We start from the raw sequence: 25461 nt of genomic DNA, 5'->3' as shown, positions 1-25461 counted from the left end.
TACCTTGGAAGCGGTCATCAGAGTGAACTGGAAAAGCCTTTCATTGTTCTTTTTTGTAATTTTAGTGGGGGTTTCAAAACACAAAAGTGAGAGTCCATGTGAGTCTCAATATCCAAATGAGAAAGACAAAGAGAAAAATAAGTCAAAATCTTCAGGCAAAGAAAAAGGCAGTAGTGATTCGTTTAAATCTGAGAAGATGGATAAAATCTCCTCTGGTGGCAAAAAGGTAAATTAGGAATACAAAGGAACTGTATACTTTTCAGAAACATGTATTTTATTATTCTTTGGGACTGTCATATATGAATACTGTATTTACATTATTTCCACCCCAAACTCTTGATTTTGCTTTTCTGTGTCTTCCCTTAACTTTCTCTAAACTTCATGACCTCTTTTATGATTATTGTTCTTACACCTATTTATGTGTCTCACAGTATAACCTGCTGAGTCCATTTAGTTCTGGCCATATATATGTATATGTTATGACTGACAATTTGGGATTGGAAAACCATTTAGAGGGCTAGTCCTTAGAGAAGGCTGGGTCTCTTCCTTTCAAAGCAGCCATTAATTGCATGTAGCTCATCATCTGGGGGTAGGGCCTTGTAAGGAAAATACTTACCCCTATAAATTTAGTGCTTCAGTGTGCATGTATGTATATTCTTGCCAGATAATCATTGGTTAATTTTAGAATGGAAACAGGAGGATTGGGAGGGAGCAGGTTCTCTGGTTAGAAAATTTGAGCTAAATGTGCCCTAAATTACTGTGAAGTTAGAATTAGTATACTTCTGAAGTTCTTTTTTCTCTCCTTTTTACTTTTGGCACTTCAGTTCCTTTTGAGCCGGGGCGGGGGGGTTGTTGTTTCTCAGTGTACCCTTGGCTGTCTTAGAACTTGCCCTCTAGACCAGGCTGGCCTTGAAGTCAGAGATCCTGCTAGTTTTGCCTCCCAAGTGCCCGGATTAAAGGTGTACAGCACCACTTCCACCACCCTGCTCACCACTTCAGTTCTTTGTTTACTTTTTCTTTGTTTTTAGTTTCTCTTATTCTTAAAGTATATTTATATGTGTATAAAGTACATTCTGTTATATACTTAAGATCGATACTCAAATCTCAAGCATGCTCCATAAAATAATTGACAAGCCATTACTAAGTTGTAAACTGTTTATAAAACATTATTATAAATGTTAAAAATGTGTAGTGTATTTGTAGTTTTAAGAAGTAATATTAGAAAAGTAAATGGTAGATAATTTAATTCTGTATGATTTCAAAGATAGGCTGTTTCTTTTAATATTTTTCAGTTGAGATAAGTTCACATAGGATAACAGAATAATGCAATTAAACCAATGATTCTTAGCCTGTGGGTTGCAGAGGCCCCTTTGCAAACCCTTATCTCCAAAAATATTTATATTACTAGTCATAATAATAGCAGCAAAATTACAATTACAAAATAACGAAAATCATTGTATGGTCGGGAGCACCATAACATGAAGAACTATATTAAAGGATCACAACATTAGGAAAGGTTGATGACCACTGAATTAAGTGGTATGTATATTTGCAATACTGTGCATTTGGTGTTTGTCCAGTTCCAAATCATTTTAATTGTCCCAAAAGGTTATCATAGACTCATGATACATTTACTCCTCACTTTGCCTTCCCCAGTTCTTGACAGCCACTAATCTTCATTCTGTCTCTGTGGTTTTACCTATTTTTAATGTTTCATATAAGTAGAATTATAAAATAATGCAGTCTTTTGTGTCTGCCTTCTTAGAATGATTTTGAGATTGTTCTTCCATATTGTAGGATCTGCTATTACTTAATATCTTATAACCAAATAATACTCCATTATATGAAGATTCTACATTTGTTTAATCATTTTTTAGTTGGTGGATTTTTGTTTTGTTTTGAGACTGGACCTCCCTTAGTAGCCCAAGCTGGCTTGGAGCTTCCCCAGTACTTCAGCCTACCCTCAAACTCAGTCTCTCTGCCCCAGATTCCCTAGTTCTAAGGGGTAAGCCACTACAACTAGCCAATTGTTGGACTTTTGGATTGTTTTCACTTTTTGGTTATTATGAATAATGTTATAACCATTTGTGTACTGGTATGAAATAATTCATTTGACTACCTTCAATTTTCTTGGATATACCTAGGAATAGAATTTTTAGGTTATTAGTTAATTTTGTTTACCCTTTTTAAATTGCTGCCAGACTTTTCACCATGGTTATATAGTTTGCATTTCCACTAGCAATACATCAGGGTGCAATTTCTGTACATCCTCGTCAACACTGGCTCCTTTTTATTTTAGTTTATTTATAGCCATCCTAGTGTATGTGCAGGTAAGTCATTGTGGTTTTGATTTGTGTTTCCTCAGTGACTAATGGTACCAGATGTTTGTGTCTCCATGTTTGTGTTTATCTTCTTTGGAGAAGTCTTTTCGAATTGTTTACAAATTGAGTCTTTTATGACATTCACTTTTAAGATTTCTTTAGATACTCTGGATATGTGACTGCTATACATTTTTTTCAAATATTTTTTTTCTGTTTTATAAGCTGTTATACTTCCTTATGGTTTATAAATGTTTTAACTTTTGGAGGAGTTCAATACTCGAGGGTTTTTTTTTTTTTTTTTTTTTTTTTGTTTGTTTTGTTTTCTTGGTTACATGTGGTTTTGAAGTCATATAAGCAAGGTTTTGAAGAAAAATTATGGCAGTGAATAATAAAAGGGAATTTCAAGCTGATTTTTTAAAAATGTATTTGATTTTTCTTTTTCCAACTAATTTCATTCCTCATAGGAATCCAGGCATGACAAAGAAAAGATAGAAAAGAAAGAAAAACGGGATAGTTCAGGAGGAAAGGAAGAGAAGAAACAATATCCTTTTCATCTTTATATTTCACTTGCTTTAGTAGAAGGATTTGATACTACTGTTTACAATTAAACCTGTCGTCTATGTGATTTAACATGCAGGAGCTTATTATTTTGAAAAAGTGATATTTGTAGTTAACTCTCAGTGTATGATATGAAAACAAGAGATTTGATCGTCATGATTTTTTTTTAAGTGATTCTGTAGTGACAGATATTTTATGACAAAAGTTGTATAGGCTCCTTGTATTTTAGTAGTTGCTATTCCTTTGTATTGTTACCAAGAGAAAAAAAGCGATACAGGTAGAATCCCTTGGTCTGGGGAGGATGGTTCCTAGAAGTGCGGAATGGTGGGACACATAAGCAGAGCCCTCAGTACTTGAGCTTACTAGGTTGACTAGAGCCAGTTAGGCTCAGAAACCTAAGAGGGGTTATACCAAAAGATAGGACACTAGTCTTCCTGCCCCAAAGTTGTTTTCCCTTAATTTGTAATCTACTCATAAGTCCTCTGACAAGCACAGATAATGAACAATTTCAGCCAAGGTGAGTATTTTCTCCCCTCCTTTTCATTTAGAGATATGCCTAAAGGAGATCCATTTTGCAGGATACAGCTACTCAAATTTTTACCTCACTATAACAACAGAGACTTTTTGTGCGTAGATATAAAGTTTGCAGTTATTTTAAAGCTTTTTTTCACTTTAAGCTTGCTGATTAGTTACACTTAAGGAACCATCAAGATGTACTTAAGAACACCTGGCTTTCTCTTTGCCACCTACTCCCATCGTTTTTGGAAAATTAATTATGTTTTTAAAGCACCTGTAGCCCAAAAAGTGGTGGCAGTATTTATACTTCACAGGTGAAGAAATTAAAACTCTGAAAGGTTGAAGCAGGTACAGGGGCATTAGAAAACAAAGTTGACACTAAGCGCAAAACTTTTCTGTTCTTTGTGCCTTTAAGTTTTCATACCTTTCTGCTACTGCTCACATTTTATAAACTCAGAAAGTACACTCTGTACCTTTAGCTAGATTTTAAATAGGCAAATTTGTTTTCAAGGTGATGTATTTGTTTTCTATGGTGCATAAAATATTTTAAATACTGTCTTAGTCAGGGTTTCTATTCCTGCATAAAACATCATGACCAAGAAGCAAGTTGGGGAGGAACGGGTTTATTCAGCTTACACTTCCACATTGCTGTTTATCACCAAAGGAAGTCAGGACTGGAACTCAAGCAGGTCAGGAAGCAGGAGCTGATGCAGAGGCCATGGAGGGATGTCACTTACTGGCTTGCTTCCCCTGGCTTGCTCAGCCTGCTTTCTTATAGAACCCAGGTCTACCAGCCCAGGGATGGCACCACCCACAATGGGCTGGGCCTTCCCCCCCTTGATCACTAGTTGAGAAAATGCCTTACAGCTGGATCTATCTCATGGAGGCATTTCCTCAACTGAGGTCCTTTCTCTGTGATAACTCCAGCCTGTGTCAAGTTGACACAAAACCAGCCAGTAATGTTACTTTACATAAATTATATGATCACCATAGTGGACAGACTATGCATATTCTAATATAGCCTTTTCTTTTTGAGGACTTAAAGTCAGCATCTGAATAGGTACTTTTGGATGTTTTAGAATTATTGAAGTATGTAGAATGATTTTTTTCCTCCATTAATGATTCTATGTAGACATATTTGAAGTTGACTTTACTTTATTGCTCATTTTTTGCTTTCATTGCAATTGTCACTTCTTAATAATACAGATACACTTACTGTTTATACCTCATCTCCAACCTGAGCTGCTTTTAATTATTTATGGAACCAGATAAATAGCAAACTCTACTTAACACTATTTAAGGGTGAGGAATATCTGGGAGCTGTTTCAATATATGGTTTAGGATGTTGGTTTTGTCATATTTAATTTGGTTGCAATGCAGGAATGGCAGATAGGTGACCTAATGAAAGGTGTGCTTGGTTCACTCTGTTTCTCCTTGTGTATTTCTAAATAGTAGAGTGGTATAAGCAAGAATATGAAAGAACATTTAGCATTTAATATTTTTTTTCTTATTTTGAGACAGTCTCACTGTATAGCCCTGGCTGTTCTTGAACTTACTATGTAGATCAGGCTAGCCTTGAACTCACAGAAATTCCCCTATCTCTGTCCTCTGAGTGATAGGATTAAATGTATGGATTACCTTGCCTGGCTAATAGTCTTTTATTATTCCTTAATTAGGAAAATTGTAGAAGAAATAGTATTATTTAGTTTTCTAGGCATCCTTCTGACTGCCTTCACTTGGGAACTATAATATATATTTATATATTATGTGATATATATTATATGTAGTATGTATTTTATATTTAATATGCTAAATACTGTGCCTACTATGTGTTGCTTTTTATTCTAATCTTAGCTTTTTAATTTGTTTTTATTTAATGTGCTGTTAAACAAAATTTTCATTTGGAACAGATCAACATGGTCACTGACAGCTTTCACTGTGATCTTATGTATCTGTTTTCTCTAAAAACCTAAGTTTGGTTTTTTTACACATGAAGGTTTTGATACAGAGATCCATGAGTTATACTTACATTGGCCATGGGGTATCCCTTAGAAACAAAAGGTGAGGGACAATAGCTGCTTGGCTGCTGGTCTTTTAGTAAATCTAGAAGCAGATAAGCTTTTACAGGTATATTTAGCTTGCTGACAGTTGTGTATGTCCCACCTACTTCTTTCTGGGACAGACTCTTACTCTTGGGAGACTATAATTGATGTTTTTTCTTCTGGTTATTTTCTGTTTGTCATTTGGGCTCATTCTGTGGTTGGAGACAGCTTTCTTTTGATCAAAAACTTTATCATTTCCTATGGTCTCTCCAGAGTGTATCAAAATCTTCCTCTCTTGTTTCCCTTTTTACTTGTTTCCTAATCTGCAGAAAGAAGAGCTGCTAATACATCACATTACCATGATTTTATCTGCTCACTAACTTTAAGTTAGTTTAGGGAGCCAGTCGAGAAATGAAATTGACTTGTTGTACCTGCCCCACTGAGTGCAAACATACTAAAATGAACACATTAGAAGAGAATACCTTACATAAATGTGTTTTAGATTACTTTCTTTTTAAATTCTCTTGCCCTTTCTCCTACTTTTTTACTTCCAAAACTCTTGTGTTTTGTTTTTACCTGCAAAATCTTTGTCCAAAGTCTACCTCTCCTTGAACATCACTAGATGCTTTTGCCTTAAACATTTTCTTTTACTTTAATCTTTAAAAATCCTTGCCTGAACCTCAGTGCTAGATTGGCTGGTATGTGGGGGTGGGGGGCGACAAACAAAAACCTGATGCTCATTAAATAGTTATCGAACAACCATTCTCTCTTATTATCTGGTATATGTGGCCCACAACTTGTACCCTATTCTGTCCATACTTTTACTTCACTGCATTTCTAGCCTGCCAGTTCAGCAAGCCCCATTTGTTTTACTTGTAGTCTCATATATGTAATCTAATTATTTTATCCTGTAAGTCTGATACCAAAAGTTTCAAGTCCTTGAACAAAATTTGCCTTGTTAGGTAAGGCCTTAGTCTTATCCAGGGTTTACATTTAGAAAGCACTGTTTTATTTGCTTGTTGGTTAGTTGAAGTGGGCTCTTACTCTGTATTCTAAGCTGGTCCGTAACACCCTGTGCAGCCTAAGTTGATATCAAATCAGTGCCAGCCCAGACACACACACACACACACACACACACACACACACTAGTTCAGTCTCAGTTATGCTGGGATTATATTCATGTACCACTTTGCAAAAACACTATATCTTAATATCCTGCAGCAATTCAGAAGACTCGACTACTTAGAATTTCAGTTTTACTTGGTGAATTGAAACATTTGATATTGTGTTTTGATTTCTGCACAGTAGTAATCAAACTTTGACCTTCCTGATAGGACAAGGAATTTGGGGAGAAGTTGGTTAGGGGAGGAAGAGGCAGGCTGTTTACTCCAGTATTCCATACATGGTTAATTTTGTTTCTCTTACAGCTTAGCCCTTGTAGATGTTGATTTTATAATCCCTATTCTAGCCTTTTGCCCTTCTAGTTTGTACTTGGGAAACTGGCCTCCTAAGCTCTCACATATTCCTAAGTTTAGAAATGCATTGCCATTCCACAGTTTATCTGATTATGGTAGTAACTCATATTAGGAAATGAAGTATTTGATGAGTTTATTCTCAGGAACTAGTTATTCCACATATGAGCTTGTCTTAGTTACTGGTTTCCACATTTGTATGAGTATGCTACAGATTCACATGCTTCGCTTGTGATTTCAGAGCAAATTTCCTTTTGTTGTTGTTTACATATAGCAGTCATTTAATATTTAAAAAACTCTTGTTAGGAGTTTGAACTGATAGGCACAACTGTTTTCTCTTCATTACCATTTGCACTCTTTGGAAGTACTAGTTGTGGTTTCTAATAAACCAATACTCATAGGCACTAAGTAGTTGAAAGAATTCTGTACTTCCTTGCTTTTCCTCTTCCGGAAGACACATACTCACTAAGGCGTTATTTTGTTTTGCATCTTCAAGGTCTCAACTTTAGGATAAGGGCTTATAAAAGGTTCTTCTCCCACATTTGCCTATGTGTGTGACTATCCTCTGTACATTTTTCATTCTGACAGGCAACCCTGTATATAATTAGGTTTCAGCTTAAAAGATTCTCAACTTTAATTTGTATTACATTTAACTGACACAGAACATCTCAGGGACTGTGTTTGCTGTAAAATTTTGTAAGGGCACCTGCAGGTGGAATGCTAGATTAGGATGCCTGTCCCTGTGTTTTTCTCCTCATAACTTCTTCCTTGTGAATGTCAGCTTAACCCTTACATGTGCTTCAGCTTTGAAAGAGAGAGGCATAAGCATTAAAGGGGTGAGTCACAAAATCACGACAACTTCAGGTGACAGCAAATGCAGGGAACTCGGTGCTATGCTACCTCCTTTGAAGTAGGCATTTAACCATGAGTTAGTTAGCTACTTTGGGGGCAGGTTTGTATTTTAAAGTTTTTCTTAAATCCTTTAATGTCAAAAAGGTTATTTTAAGAGACATCCGAACTATTGAATCAGATAAAAAGAATTGAGAACATTGAGATAGTTACTAATATAATATAGAATGATGTTTATACATGTAATCTGCTCTCAGCAGAATAGAAGGACACAAACAAAAGTGTTTGTGGCATTAAGAATACAGTTGATAGTTTCAAAAGAGCATATACGTGTGACAGACAGTAGACTAAACTGAGCAATATCAATAAAATCGTAACTGGGAAAAAGATAGGGTTCTGTGACACCTTAGATTTATAAGCTAAACTTGCTTATCTCTGATTGTTAATGTGGTGCATTTTTAAAAATAACATTATTTAAAATTAAACTTAGAAGAATGTTGCATATGATTGGTATAAGTTCAGTGTTAATGACAATAAAATTGTTAGTGTATAAAGGACAAAATCTTTGAGTTTGGTACTGTTTCATCACTATGCCTTCTTAGTGTTTTAGGATTTTAGAGACAGGCACTCACTCTGGAGCTCAGGCTGTCCTGGAATTCTATATGGCATAGTCCGACATATAACCCATTGTGATCTTCCTGTCTCATACTCTCCAATTTCTAGGATTATGTTTGTTAGCAGTTACCTTTTCTAGAAGTTTGTTGAGTTTTGGAATGGATTTCAAGTTGTAATCCCCAAGCCTCAGCGTTATTGAATAAGACTCTGTGGACACTGTTGAGATGCCGTGACTAACATTGAGTATCTTTTTTCCACTTTGCTCTTGTACTTACTGATTTGTCATTCCAGGGTGTGGACAGACCCCTAAGCTGAACGTCTCCCCGTGGAGGATGCCAAAGCTCCATGAGTCACTCTCAGAATGACATCTCCCATAATTAAGAGCTTCTGGTGCTGTCCATTTTATGGGAATTTGCTTTAACTCAGAAGATGCATACATACCACCATCCTTTTGACAAGACATTCCAAAGTCACTGATTTTCAGAATATTATTTTCACCTGCAGGCAATTTCTTGGAGCAAGGTCTGAGTGCATACAATTTTTACGTGGGATATGCCATCCAGAAGTGGCATCTAATGGAAAATTCACTAACTGACTTTGAGTTCATCTTCCTTTCTCAGAAAGGAAAGGAAATTGCCTCCTGGAACCAATTCCTTAATGATGTAGATAGGTTGCCTTTGTGTGTGAATTCTATAAGTGTGAAGACATTGGGGTGATTATGTTGCTTGGAGGGTTTTGGCTTCTTATAAAATTTTAATTTTAATTCCAATTCATGGGAAAGATCTTTGTGTTTTAATGGCAAAAGCATTTTTATTATTTAATGTACCCTTAAATATGTCACCAAAAGTTTTCTTGTCCTTAAGAAATTCTCATAGTGTGACACGATCATGATCAAGACCCATTTTTTATTCTGATTTTTTTCCTATGGATACCATGATGTTCTTTGTTTATTAGAATGTTACATAAACATGATCAGTGACCCATTTCTTACTCTCGCCAGTACAGTCATGTGAGTACCATGAAGTTCTTTCTTGGAACGTTATTCATTTTCAGTCTAAAACCCAGCATTTTACAGTGGAGAATTCAGTGGTCTCTAGTGTATTCACTGTGTGGTGCAGTCCTCACAGTAATCTAGGCTCAGAACGTGCAGGTCAGCAGCCATTCTTCTCTCTCCTCTCTCTTCAGCCACTGGAAGCCGCTGACACAGTTTCTGCCTATGAATTTGCCTGTTTTGGGACATTTCATATAAATGGAATTGTGCAATATCATGTCCTGGGGGCCAGGGTTCTTTCAACTACCATGATGTTATCAAAGTTTATCCATGGAGTAGCATGTGTCAATAATCCATTCCTTCTTAAAGGTTAAATATTCCATAGAATGAAGGGTATCATGTTTTGTTTACCCATTTATTCATTGAGGGACAGAAACAATTATACTTTAAGTAATAAAATTAGAAGGTCAACATCAGTGTATCCAAAGTTGTAATCAATGGCGTCAACATTATACATGGTGTGCAAAGAATACTGTGTAGAAATGATGTGTAAATTATTTGTCAGCATTTCATGCAAGTGTAATTATTTTCTAAGGCCCCTTCTAGCTATGAGTTTTGAAACTGTGTGAATGTAGTATATTCGTTAATAAAGTTTAATGCATTAAGCATTAATTTAAAATTTGAGAACAATGTTAGGCAGATAAATTATTTGCCACATGCTGTAATGATCATGTTTTGAATTTATTTCATTATGCAGTATTTGAAAAATGTCTACATAAAGGAAAGGAAATGAGTATAATTGAGTCAATATATTTTTAAAGCAATTTTTATAATTTAGCAGACATTGCATCTTAATATAATTCACTATTAAAATTGTGTCCTTGTGAAAAAAATCGATGTCATTTTCTATTTCTTTTGATTGATTATGTAAAATAGGTTCCTTTCCTTTGTTAAATGTTCTGTTTATTTTTGATACATTATTCCTTGCACCTGTAGAATATACCTGTTACTCCTTAATCTTTTTCTCTACCCTAGAATACTTCCTCCCTCTCACACACAGAAAATGTTTCAATGTTTCTTAAAATTCCTAGTGTCTTTATGATTTCTAAGAATAGACACGGACACAGAAAATATTTCCTCATTTTCTGGGAACTTCCTCCAGGTCTTTGTTATTGATAGAATTTACTAGTTTCTTCCTAATTTTTTTTCCTTCCCCCTTTCTTTCCCTTCGGTCATTCCCCAGCCTTCTTTCTCTGGCCTCTTCTTGCCTTGCTTTGGCCTTCCTCCTCATTCTCCCTCAGCTACTCCTTGTCTGTCTGTATAACCAGTTTGTTTCTTTTAGGTGAAAATGAAATCATACAGCTGTGACCAGAATTGTATTTTCCTGAGTAGATTTCTGAGAATTGTGAATGAAGCGGGCCCATTTTCAGTTACCTGCTTTGTTGCTCCATGCAGAAAACCTAAAACTGTTGTATTGTATGTTATTGTACTTTAACTTGTTGCTTAATTTCTACATGTTTATTTTCAGTAATGGCTGAAAGTGTTAATTATTCCATATTTTAGCACAATGTGCTGCATATACTTCCCATAAGCAAATAAGGTTACATGTGTACAGAATTTTACTTTTGATTAAATATTGCCTGGGTTTCAAGTCTCTTCCCCCCCCACCCCATTTGAAATGCATCCTTTTTAATGTTGAAACTGAAAATAAACAGTTACTGAATGATTTTGAATTTACCTCATCTTAGAATTCAGTTTTAATTTATTTGGCCTGTTTTTAATATTAGTCACTAAAAATAAAGTGGAGCACTGTCTTATGCAACGCCTAAGAATCGTTTTATATAGTATGTGTACATTAAAACCTGTTCTACAAAGAAATATACCAGCGCTCATTTGTCCCTTGCCATTTTTTTTTTCTTGTAATTAGGAAATCTTGGGGGTAGAAGGGAAAAAATTAATTGTGTTTTAATTTTACAGCTACCGGAGCTTTGTATTGCTAAACTTACATCTGGAAAAGTTTCACGTGACATTTTTAAGAGAATTTTTTATCTACTGAATTTACCAGTGTAACCATTTTTTCTAAATAAACAATAGTTTTCTCAAATGACTATATCATTGTGTATATTGTTACTTATTTAGTATAACTTAAACTCTAATTGTCTTTTGGCCCTTTTTTTTTTCTGCATGGGCAACATTGTCAAATAACATCTAATAATGTAGACTCATTCGTTGTTCATTATTTTTTTGTTCTTGGGGTAAGCTCTAGACTGAAAACATGCCTAAAACCTATTTTCTTAATGTCTTGAAGACTATATCTACACAATTCAGATTTTTCAGAGTTGGAAAAGGATACAGTTCTTTAAAAAGATTAAGAAATGATGATTCTCTCTTAGAATTGACAAGAATATATGTTCCAATGCTCTTTTTGGGTAATTGTAATTTTCAGAGCATAAGCAGAACAGTTATTTGTGGGAGTGGAATTTGCATATTGTCTTTTGAACACCTGTAACATAGCTGGCAAAAAAATATTTCAAAGGAAAAACATCTTTAAAGTGATTTGTGATTGAGAAAACAGCTATGATTTACTTTTAAATCATATGTGTGAAATGTGTTGAGATTTTTTTTAAACCTAGCACCAAGGGTTTATTTATTTAATTAAAAAAAATACTTTTATTTACATTTCAAATGTTGCTCCCTCCCGGTCCCTTCTCACAGAGTTCTTCCCCCCAATCCTCTTCACCTCTGAGAGGGTGCCCCCCTGCATCCCTCACCCTGGTGCATTAACTCTGCAGAATTAGGTGCATTCTCTCACTGAGGCCAGAAAATGCAGCCCTCTGCTAAATGGGTGTCTTGGGATCAGGTGCTGGGACCAGCTCCTGTATGCTCTTTGGTTGGTGGCTCAGTCTCTGGGAGCTCCCAAAGGTCCAGGTTAGTTGACACTGCCTGTCTTCTTGAGGGCCTTCAGTCCTCTCCTTAACTTCCATAGGGGTCCCCGACCTCAGTGCAATGTCTGTCTCAGTCAGCTGCTGGGTAAAGCCTCTCCGAGGGCTGCTATGCTAGGCTCCTGTCTGCAAGCACAGCATTAATATTGTGAAGGATTGATGCACGCCCATGGGATAGGTCTCAAAGTGGGCAGTTCACTGGTCGAAAGTGACTGAAGTCTCCACATTTGTCCCTGAATTTTTTTTTTAAGACAGGACCAGTTTTGGGTCAAAGTTTTATAGGTGGATGGTGTTCCCATCCCAACACTGGGTGTCCTGTCTGGCTACTGGAGATTGTCTCTTTAGGTTCCATATCCCAACAGTTGGGCATTTCTGCTAAGGTCACCTGCGTTGATTCCTGGCTCCTCCCTCATCTTGGGTCTCTGGGACTTCCTAGATAATCACCCACCCTATCTCCAAGCCCTGGCAAGTGCATATTTCTGTTTATTTTCATGGCCCTCTGGGACTCCTTTCCCCATACCTGAACCTGCCTTCCCCCATTCCCCAGCCCTCCCTTTACCCACACAGGTCCTTCCCTTCTGCCCTTCATCACTATTTTGTTCCACCTTCTAAGTGGGATTCAAGCTTCTTCACGGGGCCATCTTTAACTTTTTTGGGTCTGTGGGGTGTATCATGGGTATTCTGATCTTGTTGGCTAATATCCACTTACCAGTGAGTACATACCATGCATGTCCTTTTGGGTCTGGGATGATGTTTTCTAGTTATGTCCATTTGTTTTTATTTTCTGAATAGTATTCCATTGTGTAAATCATTTTCTTTATCCATTCTTTGGTTGAAGGACATCTGGGCTGTTTCCAGCTTCTGGCTATTACAAATAAAACTGTTATGAATACAATGAAGCACATGTCCTTGTGGGATGCTGGAGCATCTTTTGGGTATATGCCCAGGAGTGGTATAGCTGGGTCCTCAGGTAGATCTATTTCCAATTTTCTGAGGAGCTGTCAGATTGCTTTCCAGAGTGGTACCAGTTTACAAACCCACCAGCAATGGAGGAGTGTTCCTCTTTCTTCAGATCCTCATCAGCATGAGCTGTTGCTTGAGTTTTTGATCTTAGCCATTCTGACCGGTGTGAGGTGGAATCTCAGGGTCATTTTGATTTGCATTTCCCTGATAACTAAGAATATTGAACTTTTTTTTTTTTTTTTTTTTTTTTTTTTTTTTTTTTTTTGGTTCTTCTTGGTCATTTGAAATTCTGTATAGAATTATCTTTTTAGTTTTGTACCCTATTTTTTGATTGGGTTATTTGTTTTTTTTTTTTCTTTGAGTCCTGTTTGTAGTAACTTAAAACACCTAAGAATACAGCTAAACTAAGGAGATCAAAGTCTTTTATAATTAAAACCCCCCACCCCTGCCAAATCAAACCTGAATGTGGTGTGCAGGCTCTAGTTACCTTGGGCCTAACCTAGAGTATTTCTACTTTTGAAGATTCCTTCAGGATGTTTGAAGTGCAGAACGGAGGTGTCTGCCTTCATGGACCATCTGTTTTTGTTAGCGGATTTAGACAACAATATATAATGTTAAGTAAAGGAAGATGCTCTGAGGAGGGTGGGTGAGGCAGGGCTCACTCCTTACTCCTTTTCAAATAGCACAGTTATGGAGTGAAGGTGAAGAAAACAGGGCATTAGTTGGCATGGTATGAATATTTTATCTCAGGCTTACCTCACACCATTTAGCTGAGAGTCCTTATATTTCTGAGTCACCTGCCCAGTGCTGACATTTTATACGTGTGCCACCACTCCATGTCATGAAATGAGCTTTATGCTCTGCTGCTCTGTGTGCACTTTTGATAGCCTTCCTGCGTTGTTCTTTCTGGCCTTGACAAACCTGCCTCTGCCTCCTGAGTACTGAGATTACAGTGCCTGCCACCCACCCAGGTTGAATTGAATATTTACAAGTGATATAGGATGACATACTAGTGATACCCATGAAAGTCAGGCAATATGCAGAATCTGAGTTTTAGTGTGTGGCTTTGAGGTTTGTCACTTAGATGCAAAGGTCTTAATCTTAAATGTATTAGTGGGCTTGGGGATATTATATTTCAGATAAGACCCCAGCCTCCTCAGAGCATTTTCTTGTCACTGAAGATGGAAAGGAATGTATTTGAATTTACCAAGAAACCGAGCTTTTTTCCAGGAACTAAAACAGTAGTAAGTACTAGGCTTGGTGGCACACACCTTTAGTGCAACACTTGGGAGTCAGGGACAAGTGGATCTCTGTGAGTTCAAAGTCTTGATCTACTTAGTGAATTCCGGGTCAGCCAGTACTATGTAGTGTAACGTCTCAAAAGCAAACAAAACAAAATGGAAGTATTTTGAATGGCCCTGAATGTTAGTGGCTGGGTGATTATGATTGTTCCTCCCTCAACTCAGTTCATAGCAAAACTGGTCCAGACAGAAAGATTTTTGATGATTTTATTTGGTCCAGGAAAAGTTTTGAAATTTTGCAAGAAGGTATATCACCTGATATTTATGATAGCATTCCTTTCTTTTTTTGCTACCAAAAGTACCCTTTTACATAATATATGATATAGTTGCCTTCTCCCAAACCTTCCCAGATCCTCCTCACCCACCCAAATCTACATCTTTTCTTGCTCACTTTCATTAGAAAATAAACAGGAATTTAAAAATAATAATAAAATAAGATAAAATAATAAAGCAGGACAAAATGGATGAACAGAAAAAGAGCTGAAGTAAAAGTTCAATAAAGAAATATAGACACACACACATACACACTGGCATCAACATAAATCCCTTAAAACCATAAAATTTGAAGCCATAATATGTAAATAAAAGACCATAATATGTAAATAAAAGACCTGAAGGGTAGGAAGGGGGCCGAGTTGGGAAAGCCCAGACAAAACACTATGAGGGGAAAACAAAGACTAAAACACCTCAAAAAATACAGTTGAATTCTTTTTGTGTTAGCCATTTCCTGCTGGACACAGGCCTAGACTTGAGAGTGGTTTATATCCTTAGTGAAAACTAATTTTAATTGGCAAGTGGTTGTCATTTGGAGATCCATTTGGGGTTAGGGATGACATATTGTGACTTCTCACAGTGCTGAGAACCCATCTGTACAGCTCTATGCAGGTCCTATGCATGCTGCCACGGTCTCTGAGTTCTTATGGCCATCAGTCCTGCTGTATTTAGAAGACCTTGTTTCCTTGATGTGGTAGGGTAGGATTGATGGAGACATCCCATTTAAGATCTATTTGAGTATCTCTCATCTTCAGCACCTTGTCCAGCTGTAAGTCTCTGTTCTTACCTACTGCAGAAGGAAGAAGCATCTCTGAGGATGGCTGAGCAAGACATTCACCTATGAGTATAGCAGAATGTCATTGCAAGTCATTTTGCTATTACATTTCTTTAGCAGAACAGTAATATTTGTTTATTCCCTAGGTCCCTGGCCTACCCACTTAGCCACTCACCAGTGTCAGGCATGGTATCGTGGTTTTGAATAGGTTTGTCCCCTGTAGGTTCATGTGTTTGAATGCTTGGCCTTGTTGGAGGAAGTGTGTCACTGGGAGTGGACTTCAAGTTCTCTGCTTAAGCTCCTACCAGTGTGGAATGTCAGAACCTTCTTCTGGCTGCCTTCAGACCAAGATGTAGAACTCTTCGTTCCTTCTCCAGCACTATGTCTACCTGCTTGCGGCCATGATTCCTGCAATGATGATAATGAACTGAACCTCCAAAGCGATAATCCAGGCGCAGTTAAATGTCCTTTAGAAGAGTTGCCTTGGACATGGTGTCTGTTCACAGCAGTAAAAGACACATGTGTTCCATCTCATGGAATGATGAAGGAAACCGTGGAGTTGGTCTGACCCAGCTGCCTTGGGAGGCATGCGTCATGTTTTTTAGGTTAGAGTTCATGGCTCCTGGAGCACCAAGTGTCTTTCCACTTCCTGAGAGATGGACACACTCCCTCAGGCAGTGAAACACTCAGGCTGCTTTGTGTTTCTCTCCCTATTCCCGCAGAAGTCAGTGAAGCCTGGAGGCTGGGCAGGACAATTGGTCTTGAGTGCCCTGAATAGCTTGCAAAACTTCATTGTATCCTGGCAACTGCAACTGGAGTGAACCTGGAAACCGCCATTCCATTGTGTTTCTGATAAAGGGATAAGAAGAAGTCGTCAGATTTCTTTCAATAAAATTGTCACAGACTCAGTCTTGTGGTCCCTCCAACCAAAGCCTGGTTTTGTTTCTTGTGGCTGTATCAGAGGAGTAAGCTTGGAAGCTTACAGGTGGCACCAGGAAGGAGGGCCTAAAATATGGGGATTTAATAAAAAATGTTTAAAAAGTTAAAGGGTGAGGACTCCTGGGAATAGTGTGCACATGGTCTAATAAGTCACAAGTCTTTACTGGCGGTAATAAGATGGGACAGGCAGAGTCAAAAGAGCACCATTTGGTTGCAGAAGTTCTGCAAGCTTTGTTGCTGGAGAAAGGGGTGAAAATGGGATACCAGCAGTTGAAATTCCCAGTGTTCATTAGAAGACATCAGCCTTCTTTTCCTGAACAGGATTCTCTGGATCCCAGAACTTGATCTCGATTAGGAAGAGCAATTTAGGGAAAATTTGGTGTAAAAAAAAAAAAAGAAAGAACAAAAGAAGGAAAGAAAAAGAAATAATTCATAGTAATGCCTTTCAGCTTTGGAAAGAGAAAAACAATAGATAAAAATGACACGATTTCCCTTTCTTATCTCCTTGTACAAAGCTCAAGTGCAAGTGGATCAAAGATCTCCACATTAAACCAGGTACACTGAAATTATTAGAAGAGAAAGTAGAAAATTTTCTGAACAAAAACGCTAATGGCTCAAGCTCTAAGGTCAAAGATTAACAAATGGGACTTAATGAGATTGCAAAGTTTCTGTAAGGCTAAAGACACTGTCAAGAAAACAAAACAGCAGCCAACAGAATGGGAAAAGATCTTTACCAACCCCACATCTGATGGAGGCCTAATATCCAAGGTATACAAAGAACTCAAAAAGCTAGACACCAGAGAATCAAACAACCCTATTAAAAAATGGGGTACAGAGGTAAACAAAACGTTCTCAATTGAGGAATATGGAATGGCTGAGAAGCATCTAAGGAAGTGCTCCACATCCTTAGCCATAAGATAAATGCAAATCAAAACAACCCTGAGATTCCACCTCACACCAATGAGAATGACTAAGATCAAAATTTCAGATGACAGCAGATGCTGGCGAGGATGTGGAAAGAGGAACACTTCTCCACTGTTGGTGGGGTTGCAAGCTAATACAACCACTCTAGAAATCAGTCTGGCGATACCTCAGAAAATTGGACATAGTACTACCTGAAGACCCAGTTATTCCACTTCTGGGCATTTACCCCAGAGATGCTCCAACATACAACAAAGACACATGCATCACAATGTTCATAGCAGCTCTATTTATAATAGCCAGAAGCTGGAAAGAACCCAGATGTCCTTCAGTAGATGAATGGATACAAAAATTGTGGTACATTTACACAATGGAGTACTACTCAGCTATCAGAAAAAATAACCTTATGAAATTCTTAAGAAAATGGATGCATCTAAAGAATATGATCCTGAGTGAGATAACCCAGTCACAAAAGAACAGACATAATATGCAGTCACTGATAATTGGATACTAACCACAGAAAGCTCTGAACACCCCAGAAACAACCCACAGACTGTGTGAAGTTCAAGAAAAAGAAAGGAAAAGAAAAGAAAAAACCTTATATTTACTCCTTACACACACCAAAAAAACTTTGACTAATTCCAGGTTACATCCTGTTTTACATGTACTTTATGCTCATTGTAACTAGTAAGATCTTAATGCACACTATCAAACCTTAAAAAAAAAAGCCAAGCAATAACAAAAATGTATTCATATACTTTTATGCAAAAATGCTTAAAATTTGTGCATTTATCTTTGTTTTTTTTAAATAAAGTTCTTCAATAAAAAAATGACACAATTTAAACTCAAACTGATCAGAAAAAGGTAGCACTAGTGCTGAGAATAGAAGGAAAATTAGACTCTGGTGAGGCTGACAGTTCTTGTGCCGACTTTGATCCCCTATTCCAACTCTAGTTTCCTCCGTTCTTTATTACTATTATTATTATTATTATTATTATTGTTATTATTATTATTATTATTGGATATTTTCCCCTTTGCATCTATGAGGGTGCTCCTCCACCCACTTCTTCCTGCCTCCCCGTTCTTTTTTTCAATATAATTTTTATTGGTTATTCTATGTATTTACATTTCAAACCTTATCTCCTTCCTCCTCCCTCCTCCCCCTACCCTTGAAGACTCCCTGTTCCTAAACCCTATCCATCCAGTACAGTTTCTGATTGCATGGACCGCTCTGTTCAATGCTTTGCTTCATTTCTTTTTGAAGTTTTTGGGAAGTTTCTTACCCTTCATAAGAGAATTGTTTCCTTTTAAGTCATGGTAAGGGTCTCCCAGACTGTGTATTGAGCACTGGAGATGGGAAAAGGCATTGAAGGATTTTCTCTTTTCTGAGTGTGTGAAATGTCCGATCCTAATAACCCAGGGCAAAGAGGTAGAAACTATATACCTATTTCACTTAAGACTTTTGATGATCTTAAGCAGGCTTGTACTTAATATATGAATCAACTGTTCCTTTTGCATTGTGTCTCCTTGGTTCTATTTCTGGGGAAACTTCTTTTTTCTGACTGGAGGATCTTAGCCAAAGCTTGTCTTACTAGGGGTAACTATTTACTGTGAAAGACAGGTTATTCAAAAAGATGTCAGGACCAAGTACTAGAAATCACCAAAATAATGTGCCCATAAATTTTGAAATGTTACCAGGAAAGGGCATGTAAAATGAAGCTCAAGGACAGATTGATTACATATCTCCCTGAGGCTTATGGACAAATCAGTGCTTTGACTTTACAGACACTGCGTAAGTTACCAGATTCTGGGAAAAATAAAAAAGACAGAACAACTTTCTAAAGTTAGATAGGGGTCTGATGAGCCATATAGGATTTTCTTTTCTGTCTTTTGCAGATAGTCAATTGCCTGGTGGTTGATGGGGAGGCAGGAATGATTATTGGCGTATTAGGATCCTAATGCTGCAAGCCAAACTGCCACTGGTCCTTTCAAAAGAAAGGCGATACTAATGATTAAATCTGCCTCTGTGCTGATACACACAAATGCCCTCCTATACTCCAGGGTTAACTCTGGCTGCAGTCTTCAACTGGAGGCAGTCATTCGACAAAGGAAAAGGGAATTAAAAGAAAATGACACCCCAACTTTATGCCAAACATTTGCTGTTACTGCTTTAAAGAGAGCTAAAAAACTATTTGCTCTTGCCTTCCGAATACGTTGCATGAATGATATTCTGCTTTCTATATAAAATAATAAAATTCCACAAACTAAAAATTGGGGCAGTCTTTTAAATTTGTATTCCTCATGAAAAAAATAACAACTCTGTTAAACACTTTGGATGACTTAGCACTGGCTTTTGCTATTTTATGCTCCTGTAAAATATTTAAAAACTAACATACACTGCCAAGCCTTTTCAGGAATATTGTCAACACTTTAATATAACCCATATCACAGGCATTCCATACAACACTCAGGGTCAATATTTTGTAGAAAGAGCAAATAGATAACTTAAACTTTATTTTAAAATAAAGGAGGAGTAGTGTAATAATGGCTCCTCCCCATTTTATTTTCTCTTCTATGTTATATACTTGAATTCAAAAGAATGGGTAATATGACCTTACTGCTTTTGAACATTTTTGGGCCAATCTGGAACAATGCAGGGTCATAGTCATTTGGAGAGATGTTATTTATGGCCAATTGAACGGCCTGGGTCCACTGATTCATTGGAGCCTAGGCTGTTCCTCCCTCTGCAACCCCCTTGCGGCTCTAGGGTGCTACAAAGCTGTTGCAGATACCTGAAAGACAGACTTGACCTGTGGAAGATGGAGAAAGAGCTTCCAAAGTGTCTACAGAGGCTACACCTGAAGAAAAGGAAGAGAACGGGGCAATGGAGTTGTCCAGCTATGGAGAACAGAGTCCACCTACCAACAATGATGTAGATGAAGAGACTTGTGATGGAGGGAAAAGGCTTGGTGAGATCTCAGAGAAAGGGTGTGCCTACAGAGTTGCTGTCCCATGCTGTGCTGAATGCTCCACTGAATGCATCTGTTCCTCCTTAAGCATATTGGGTTTCTGTGCCTGATTCTCCTGTGCTTCACCTTGTGACTGGGAACGAAATAACATTCCTATTTATGTCAATGACTCTGAGATCTTGGGGGCCTCCATGCTAATCATATTGTTCCCCAGACAAATGATGGTTACTTAATAATTTGAGTATTGAGGTTCAAATTTTTCATGATGAAATAATAACCATTTAATATTCAAAGCTACATGACTTAACCCTTTCTGTTGCTGCACAAAACTTAGCAAAGATTTAGGTATTACTTTTTTTTTAATCTCTGGATTATGGTCCAGAGGAATGTCTCTGGGAAGTTTGTTATTGGTAATACTGGGAAGCATAGTACCCTTGAGATCAATTTGCTGCTCCATGTTTGCTGTCTCCTTTAAAGATGGACTTGCATGCCCTAAAACAAGATAAAATAAAATAAAATACAAAAAGGGGAGAAATTGCAAGGAACCATAAAGTTACTCTGACCCAGCTGTATCCATTCCTCTACTGAAGGACATATGGGTTCTTTCCAGCTTCTGGCTATAAAAATAAATAAAAACAAATAAGGCTGCTATGAACATGGTGGAGCATTTGTCCTTGTTATATGTTGGAGCTTCTCTGGGGTATATGCCCTGAAGTGGAATAACAGGGTCTTCAGGTAGTACTATGTCCAATATTCTGAGGAATTTCCAGACTGCTTTCCAGAGTGGTTGTACCAGATTACAACCCCACCAACAGTGAAGAAGTGTTCCTCTTTCTCCACATCCTCGCCAGCATCTGCTGTCAACTGAATTTTTGATCCTAGCCATTCTGGTTGGTGTGAGGTGGAATCTCAGGGTTGTTTTGATTTGTATTTCCTTGATGACTAGGGATGTTGAACATTTCTTAAGATGCTTCTACGGCATTTGGTATTCCTCAGTTGAAAATTCCTTATTTAGCTATGTACCCCATTTTTTTTACAACTTTATTTAAAAAAAAAAGATAAATGTACAGATTTTAAGCACTTATGCATAAAAGTATGCAAATACATTTTTGTCAGTACTTGATTGTTTTTAAAGGTTTGATAGTATGCATTAAAATCTTACTAGTTACAATGAGCATGAAGTACCTGTAAAACAAGATGTGATCCACCACACGGATCAGCGGAGTGTAAAGCTTTAAAGACTGCCCTACCTGATCCAGGGACCAGGAACAGAACTCTGGAACTTCTGTTTCCACCCGGCGGCGACTTCAGTGCGCAGAACAGTGCTCGGCCCATCCACCGCACGGATCAGCAGCATTTAAAGCTTTAAAGACTGGTGAGTAGGAGACCTGGACAGCCAGGGAGCAGAGAGATCTCTGCGGAGTGAGCACTGTAAGCGCACCCCCAGCCCTGCCTGATCCAGGGACCAGGAACAGAACTTTGGAACTTCTGTTTCCACCCGGCGACTCTGAGGCATAGAACAGGGCTCGGCCCATCTGCCACCTGGAGCAGCGAAGACCCAGGGACACAGACCAGATACAACGGAAAGGTGAGAACATATCACTGACAACAAAATGGCAAGAGGAAAGCGAAAGAGTATATCCCAAGGAAACCAAGACAACCTGGCAACTCCAGAACCCAGCTCTCCCACAATAGCAAACATAGGAATGTAAAACACTCCAGAAAAAGAAGATGCAGACCTGAAATCATACATCAAGATGCTGATAGAGATACTTAAACAAGAACGGGAGGAAAAGCAAAAAGATTCAGAAACTTTTAAAGAGGAAGCAAGAAAAACACTCAAAGAACTAGTGGAAAACACAACCAAAGAGACTAAGGAATAGAAGAGGAAATTTAAAACGAAAATTGACACAATAAAGAAATCACTAAAAGAGATAACCCTAGAGGTAGAACACCTAAAAAAGAAGTCAGGAGTCAGAGAAGCAAGCATTTCCAATAGATTACAAGGGATGGAAGAGAGAATCTCGGGGGCAGAAGATAACATTGTAAACATAGACAAAACAGCCAGAGAAGATGCAAAAAACAAAAAGCTCCTAACCCAAAATGTCCAGGAAATCCAGGACACAATGAGAAGACCGAACCTAAGAATAATAGGAACAGAAGAGGGAGAAGAGTATCAACTAAGAGGCACAGTAAATATCTTCAACAAAATCGTAGAAGAAAACTTCCCTACCCTCAAGAATGAGATGAGCACGAGCATAAAAGAAGCCTTCAGAACTCCAAATAGGTTGGACCAGAAAAGAAATAGCTCACGACACATAAAAGTCAAAACACCAAGTGCCCAGAGCAAAGAAAGAATACTAAAAGCAGTAAGGGAAAAAGGTCGGGTAACATATAAAGGCAGACCAATGAGACTCACACCCGATTTCTCAAGAGAGCCTATGAAAGCTGGAAGAGCCTGGACAGACATCATGCAGACCCTAAGAGAGCACAAGTGCCAGCCCAAGCTGCTATACCCAGGAAAACTATCAATCACCATAGATGGAGAGATGAAATTATTTCAAGACAAATCAAAATTTACACAATATCTGACCACAAACCCAGCACTACAACGAATTATATGTGGAAAACCCAATAAAATGAGGGAAAATACAGCCTAGTAAAAACAAGAAAACTCCTAAACAAGAAAACTAAAAGAAGAAAAAGACACAGACACAACTCAACCCACAAAAGCAATAATGGCAGGAAACAGAAACAACTATTCCTTGATATCTATTAACATAAATAGACTCAACTCCCCAATAAAGAGACATAGGCTATCAGACTGGATACATAAACAAAATCCAGCCTTTTGCTGTATACAGGAAACTCATCTCAGACACAAAGACAGACACTATCTCAGAGTAAAAGGGTGGGAAAAAAACTTCCAAGCAAACAGCCCCAAGAAGCAAGCTGGAGTGGCTATTCTAATATAGAATTAAGTAAATTTCCAACCAAAAGTTATCAAAAAAGACAAGGAAGGACACTTTTTACTCTTTACCAGGGAAATCTGTCAGGAGGAACTCTCAATCCTTAACATATATGCTCCAAATAAAAAAGCACCCACATTCATAGAAGAAACCCTACTAAAGCTCAAAAAATACATTTCACCCCACACAATAATAGTGGGAGACTTTAATACCCCACTCTCACCAATGGACAGATCATGGAAACAGAAACTGAACAAGGACACTGAAAAGCTAGCAGAGTCTTTGAACCAATTAGAATTAATAGATATATACAGAACATATCATCCTAAAGTAAAAGAATACACCTTCTTCTCAGCACCCCATGGCACCTTCTCGAAAATTGACCACATAATTGGACACAGAGCGAGCCTCAATCGATATAAGAAGATTGATTACTCCCATGCATCCTCTCAGATCACCATGGTCTACGGCTGGTCTTTAACAACAACAAAGACAACAAAAAGCCCACATACACATGGAAACTAAACAACGCTCTGTTAAACGATAGCGGGATCAAAGAAGAAATAAAGAAAGAAATTAAGGATTTTCTCGAATTAAAAACGAAAACAAAAACACAACATACCCAAACCTATGGGATGCAATGAAAGCAGTACTGAGAGGAAAACTCATAGCCCTAAGTGCTTCCAAAAAGAAACTGGAGAGAGCATTCATCAGCAACTTGACAGCACAGCTAAAAGCCCTAGAACAAAAGGAAGCAGATATACCCAAGAAGAGTAGACAGCAAAAAATAATCAAAATTAGGGCAGAAATAGACCAAATAGAAACAAAAAGAACCATTGAAGAAATCAACAAAACCAACAGTTGGTTCTTTGTGAAAATCAACAAGATTGATAAACCCCTAGCCAGACTATCTAGAGGGCAAAGAGAGAGTATCCAAATTAACAAAATCAGAAAGGAAAGTGGAGACATAACAACTGAAACTGAGGAAATTCAAGAAATCATCAGATCCTACTACAAAAACCTATACTCCACAATGTTGGAAAATCTGGAGGAAATGGACAAATTCCTAGACAGATACAAGATCCCAAAGTTAAAACAGGACCAAGTAAACCATCTAAATAACCCTATAACACCTAAAGAAATAGAAGAAGTCATCAAAAGCCTCCCAACCAAAAAAAGCCCAGGTCCAGACAGGTTCAGTGCAGAATTTTATCAGACATTTATTGCGGACATAACACCAATACTCTCCAAACTATTCCACAAGATAGAATCAGATGGAATACTACCTAACTCATTTTTTGAGGCTACAATAACCCTCGTTCCTAAACCACACAAAGACCCTACAAGGAAAGAGAACTTTAGACCAATCTCACTTATGAACATTGATGCAAAAATACTCAACAAAATTCTTGCAAACCGAATCCAAGAACACATCAAAATGATCATTCACCATGACCAAGTAGGCTTCATCCCTGGGATGCAGGGATGGTTTAATATAAGGAAATCCATCAATGTAATCTACCATATAAACAAACTCAAAGAACAAAACCACATGGTCATCTCACTAGATGCTGAGAAAGCATTTGACAAAATTCAACACCCCTTCATGTTAAAAGTCCTGGAAAAACAGGAATCCAAGGTCCATACATAAACATAATTAAAGCAATATACAGCAAACCAACAGCCAACATCAAACTTAATGGTGGGAAACTTGAAGCAATCCCACTAAAATCAGGGACTCGACAAGGCTGCCCACTCTCCCCTTACCTATTCAACATAGTACTGGAAGGCCAGGCTGGAGCAATTAGACAGCAAAAGGAGATCAAGGGGATACAAATCGGAAAGAAGAGATAAAAACATCACTCTTTGCTGCTGACATGATAGTGTACTTAAGTGACCCCACAAATTCCACCAGAGAACTCCTACAGCTGATAAACAAGTTCAGCAAAGTGGCTGGATACAAAATTAACTCAAACAAATCAGTAGCCTTCCTATACTCAAAGGACAAACATGTGGAGAAAGAAATTAGGGAAAAGATACCCTTC

At 37.7% G+C, this 25461-nt stretch overlaps 1 protein-coding gene across 2 annotated transcripts in view; it reads left to right on the top strand.

The window, feature by feature from the left end:
- Positions 1–11399, top strand: part of THOC2 (THO complex subunit 2) — a 112119-nt gene extending 100720 nt beyond the window's left edge. For both annotated transcript variants that reach the window (XM_080909516.1, XM_080909515.1), the window contains exons 36-39: positions 66–226; positions 2786–2862; positions 3351–3396; positions 8665–11399. In XM_080909516.1, coding sequence (XP_080765642.1) covers positions 66–226; positions 2786–2862; positions 3351–3378 — 266 coding nt within the window. In that variant the 3' untranslated portion in view covers positions 3379–3396; positions 8665–11399. The remainder of the gene's footprint in view (positions 1–65; positions 227–2785; positions 2863–3350; positions 3397–8664) is intronic.
- The last annotated feature ends 14062 nt before the right edge of the window (positions 11400–25461 follow it).

This window comes from Micromys minutus, assembly GCF_963924665.1.
Source record: "Micromys minutus genome assembly, chromosome: X".
NCBI lineage: Eukaryota > Metazoa > Chordata > Mammalia > Rodentia > Muridae > Micromys > Micromys minutus.
Note: the sequence above shows the minus strand (reverse complement) of the source record. Positions and strands in the feature narration are given on the sequence as shown.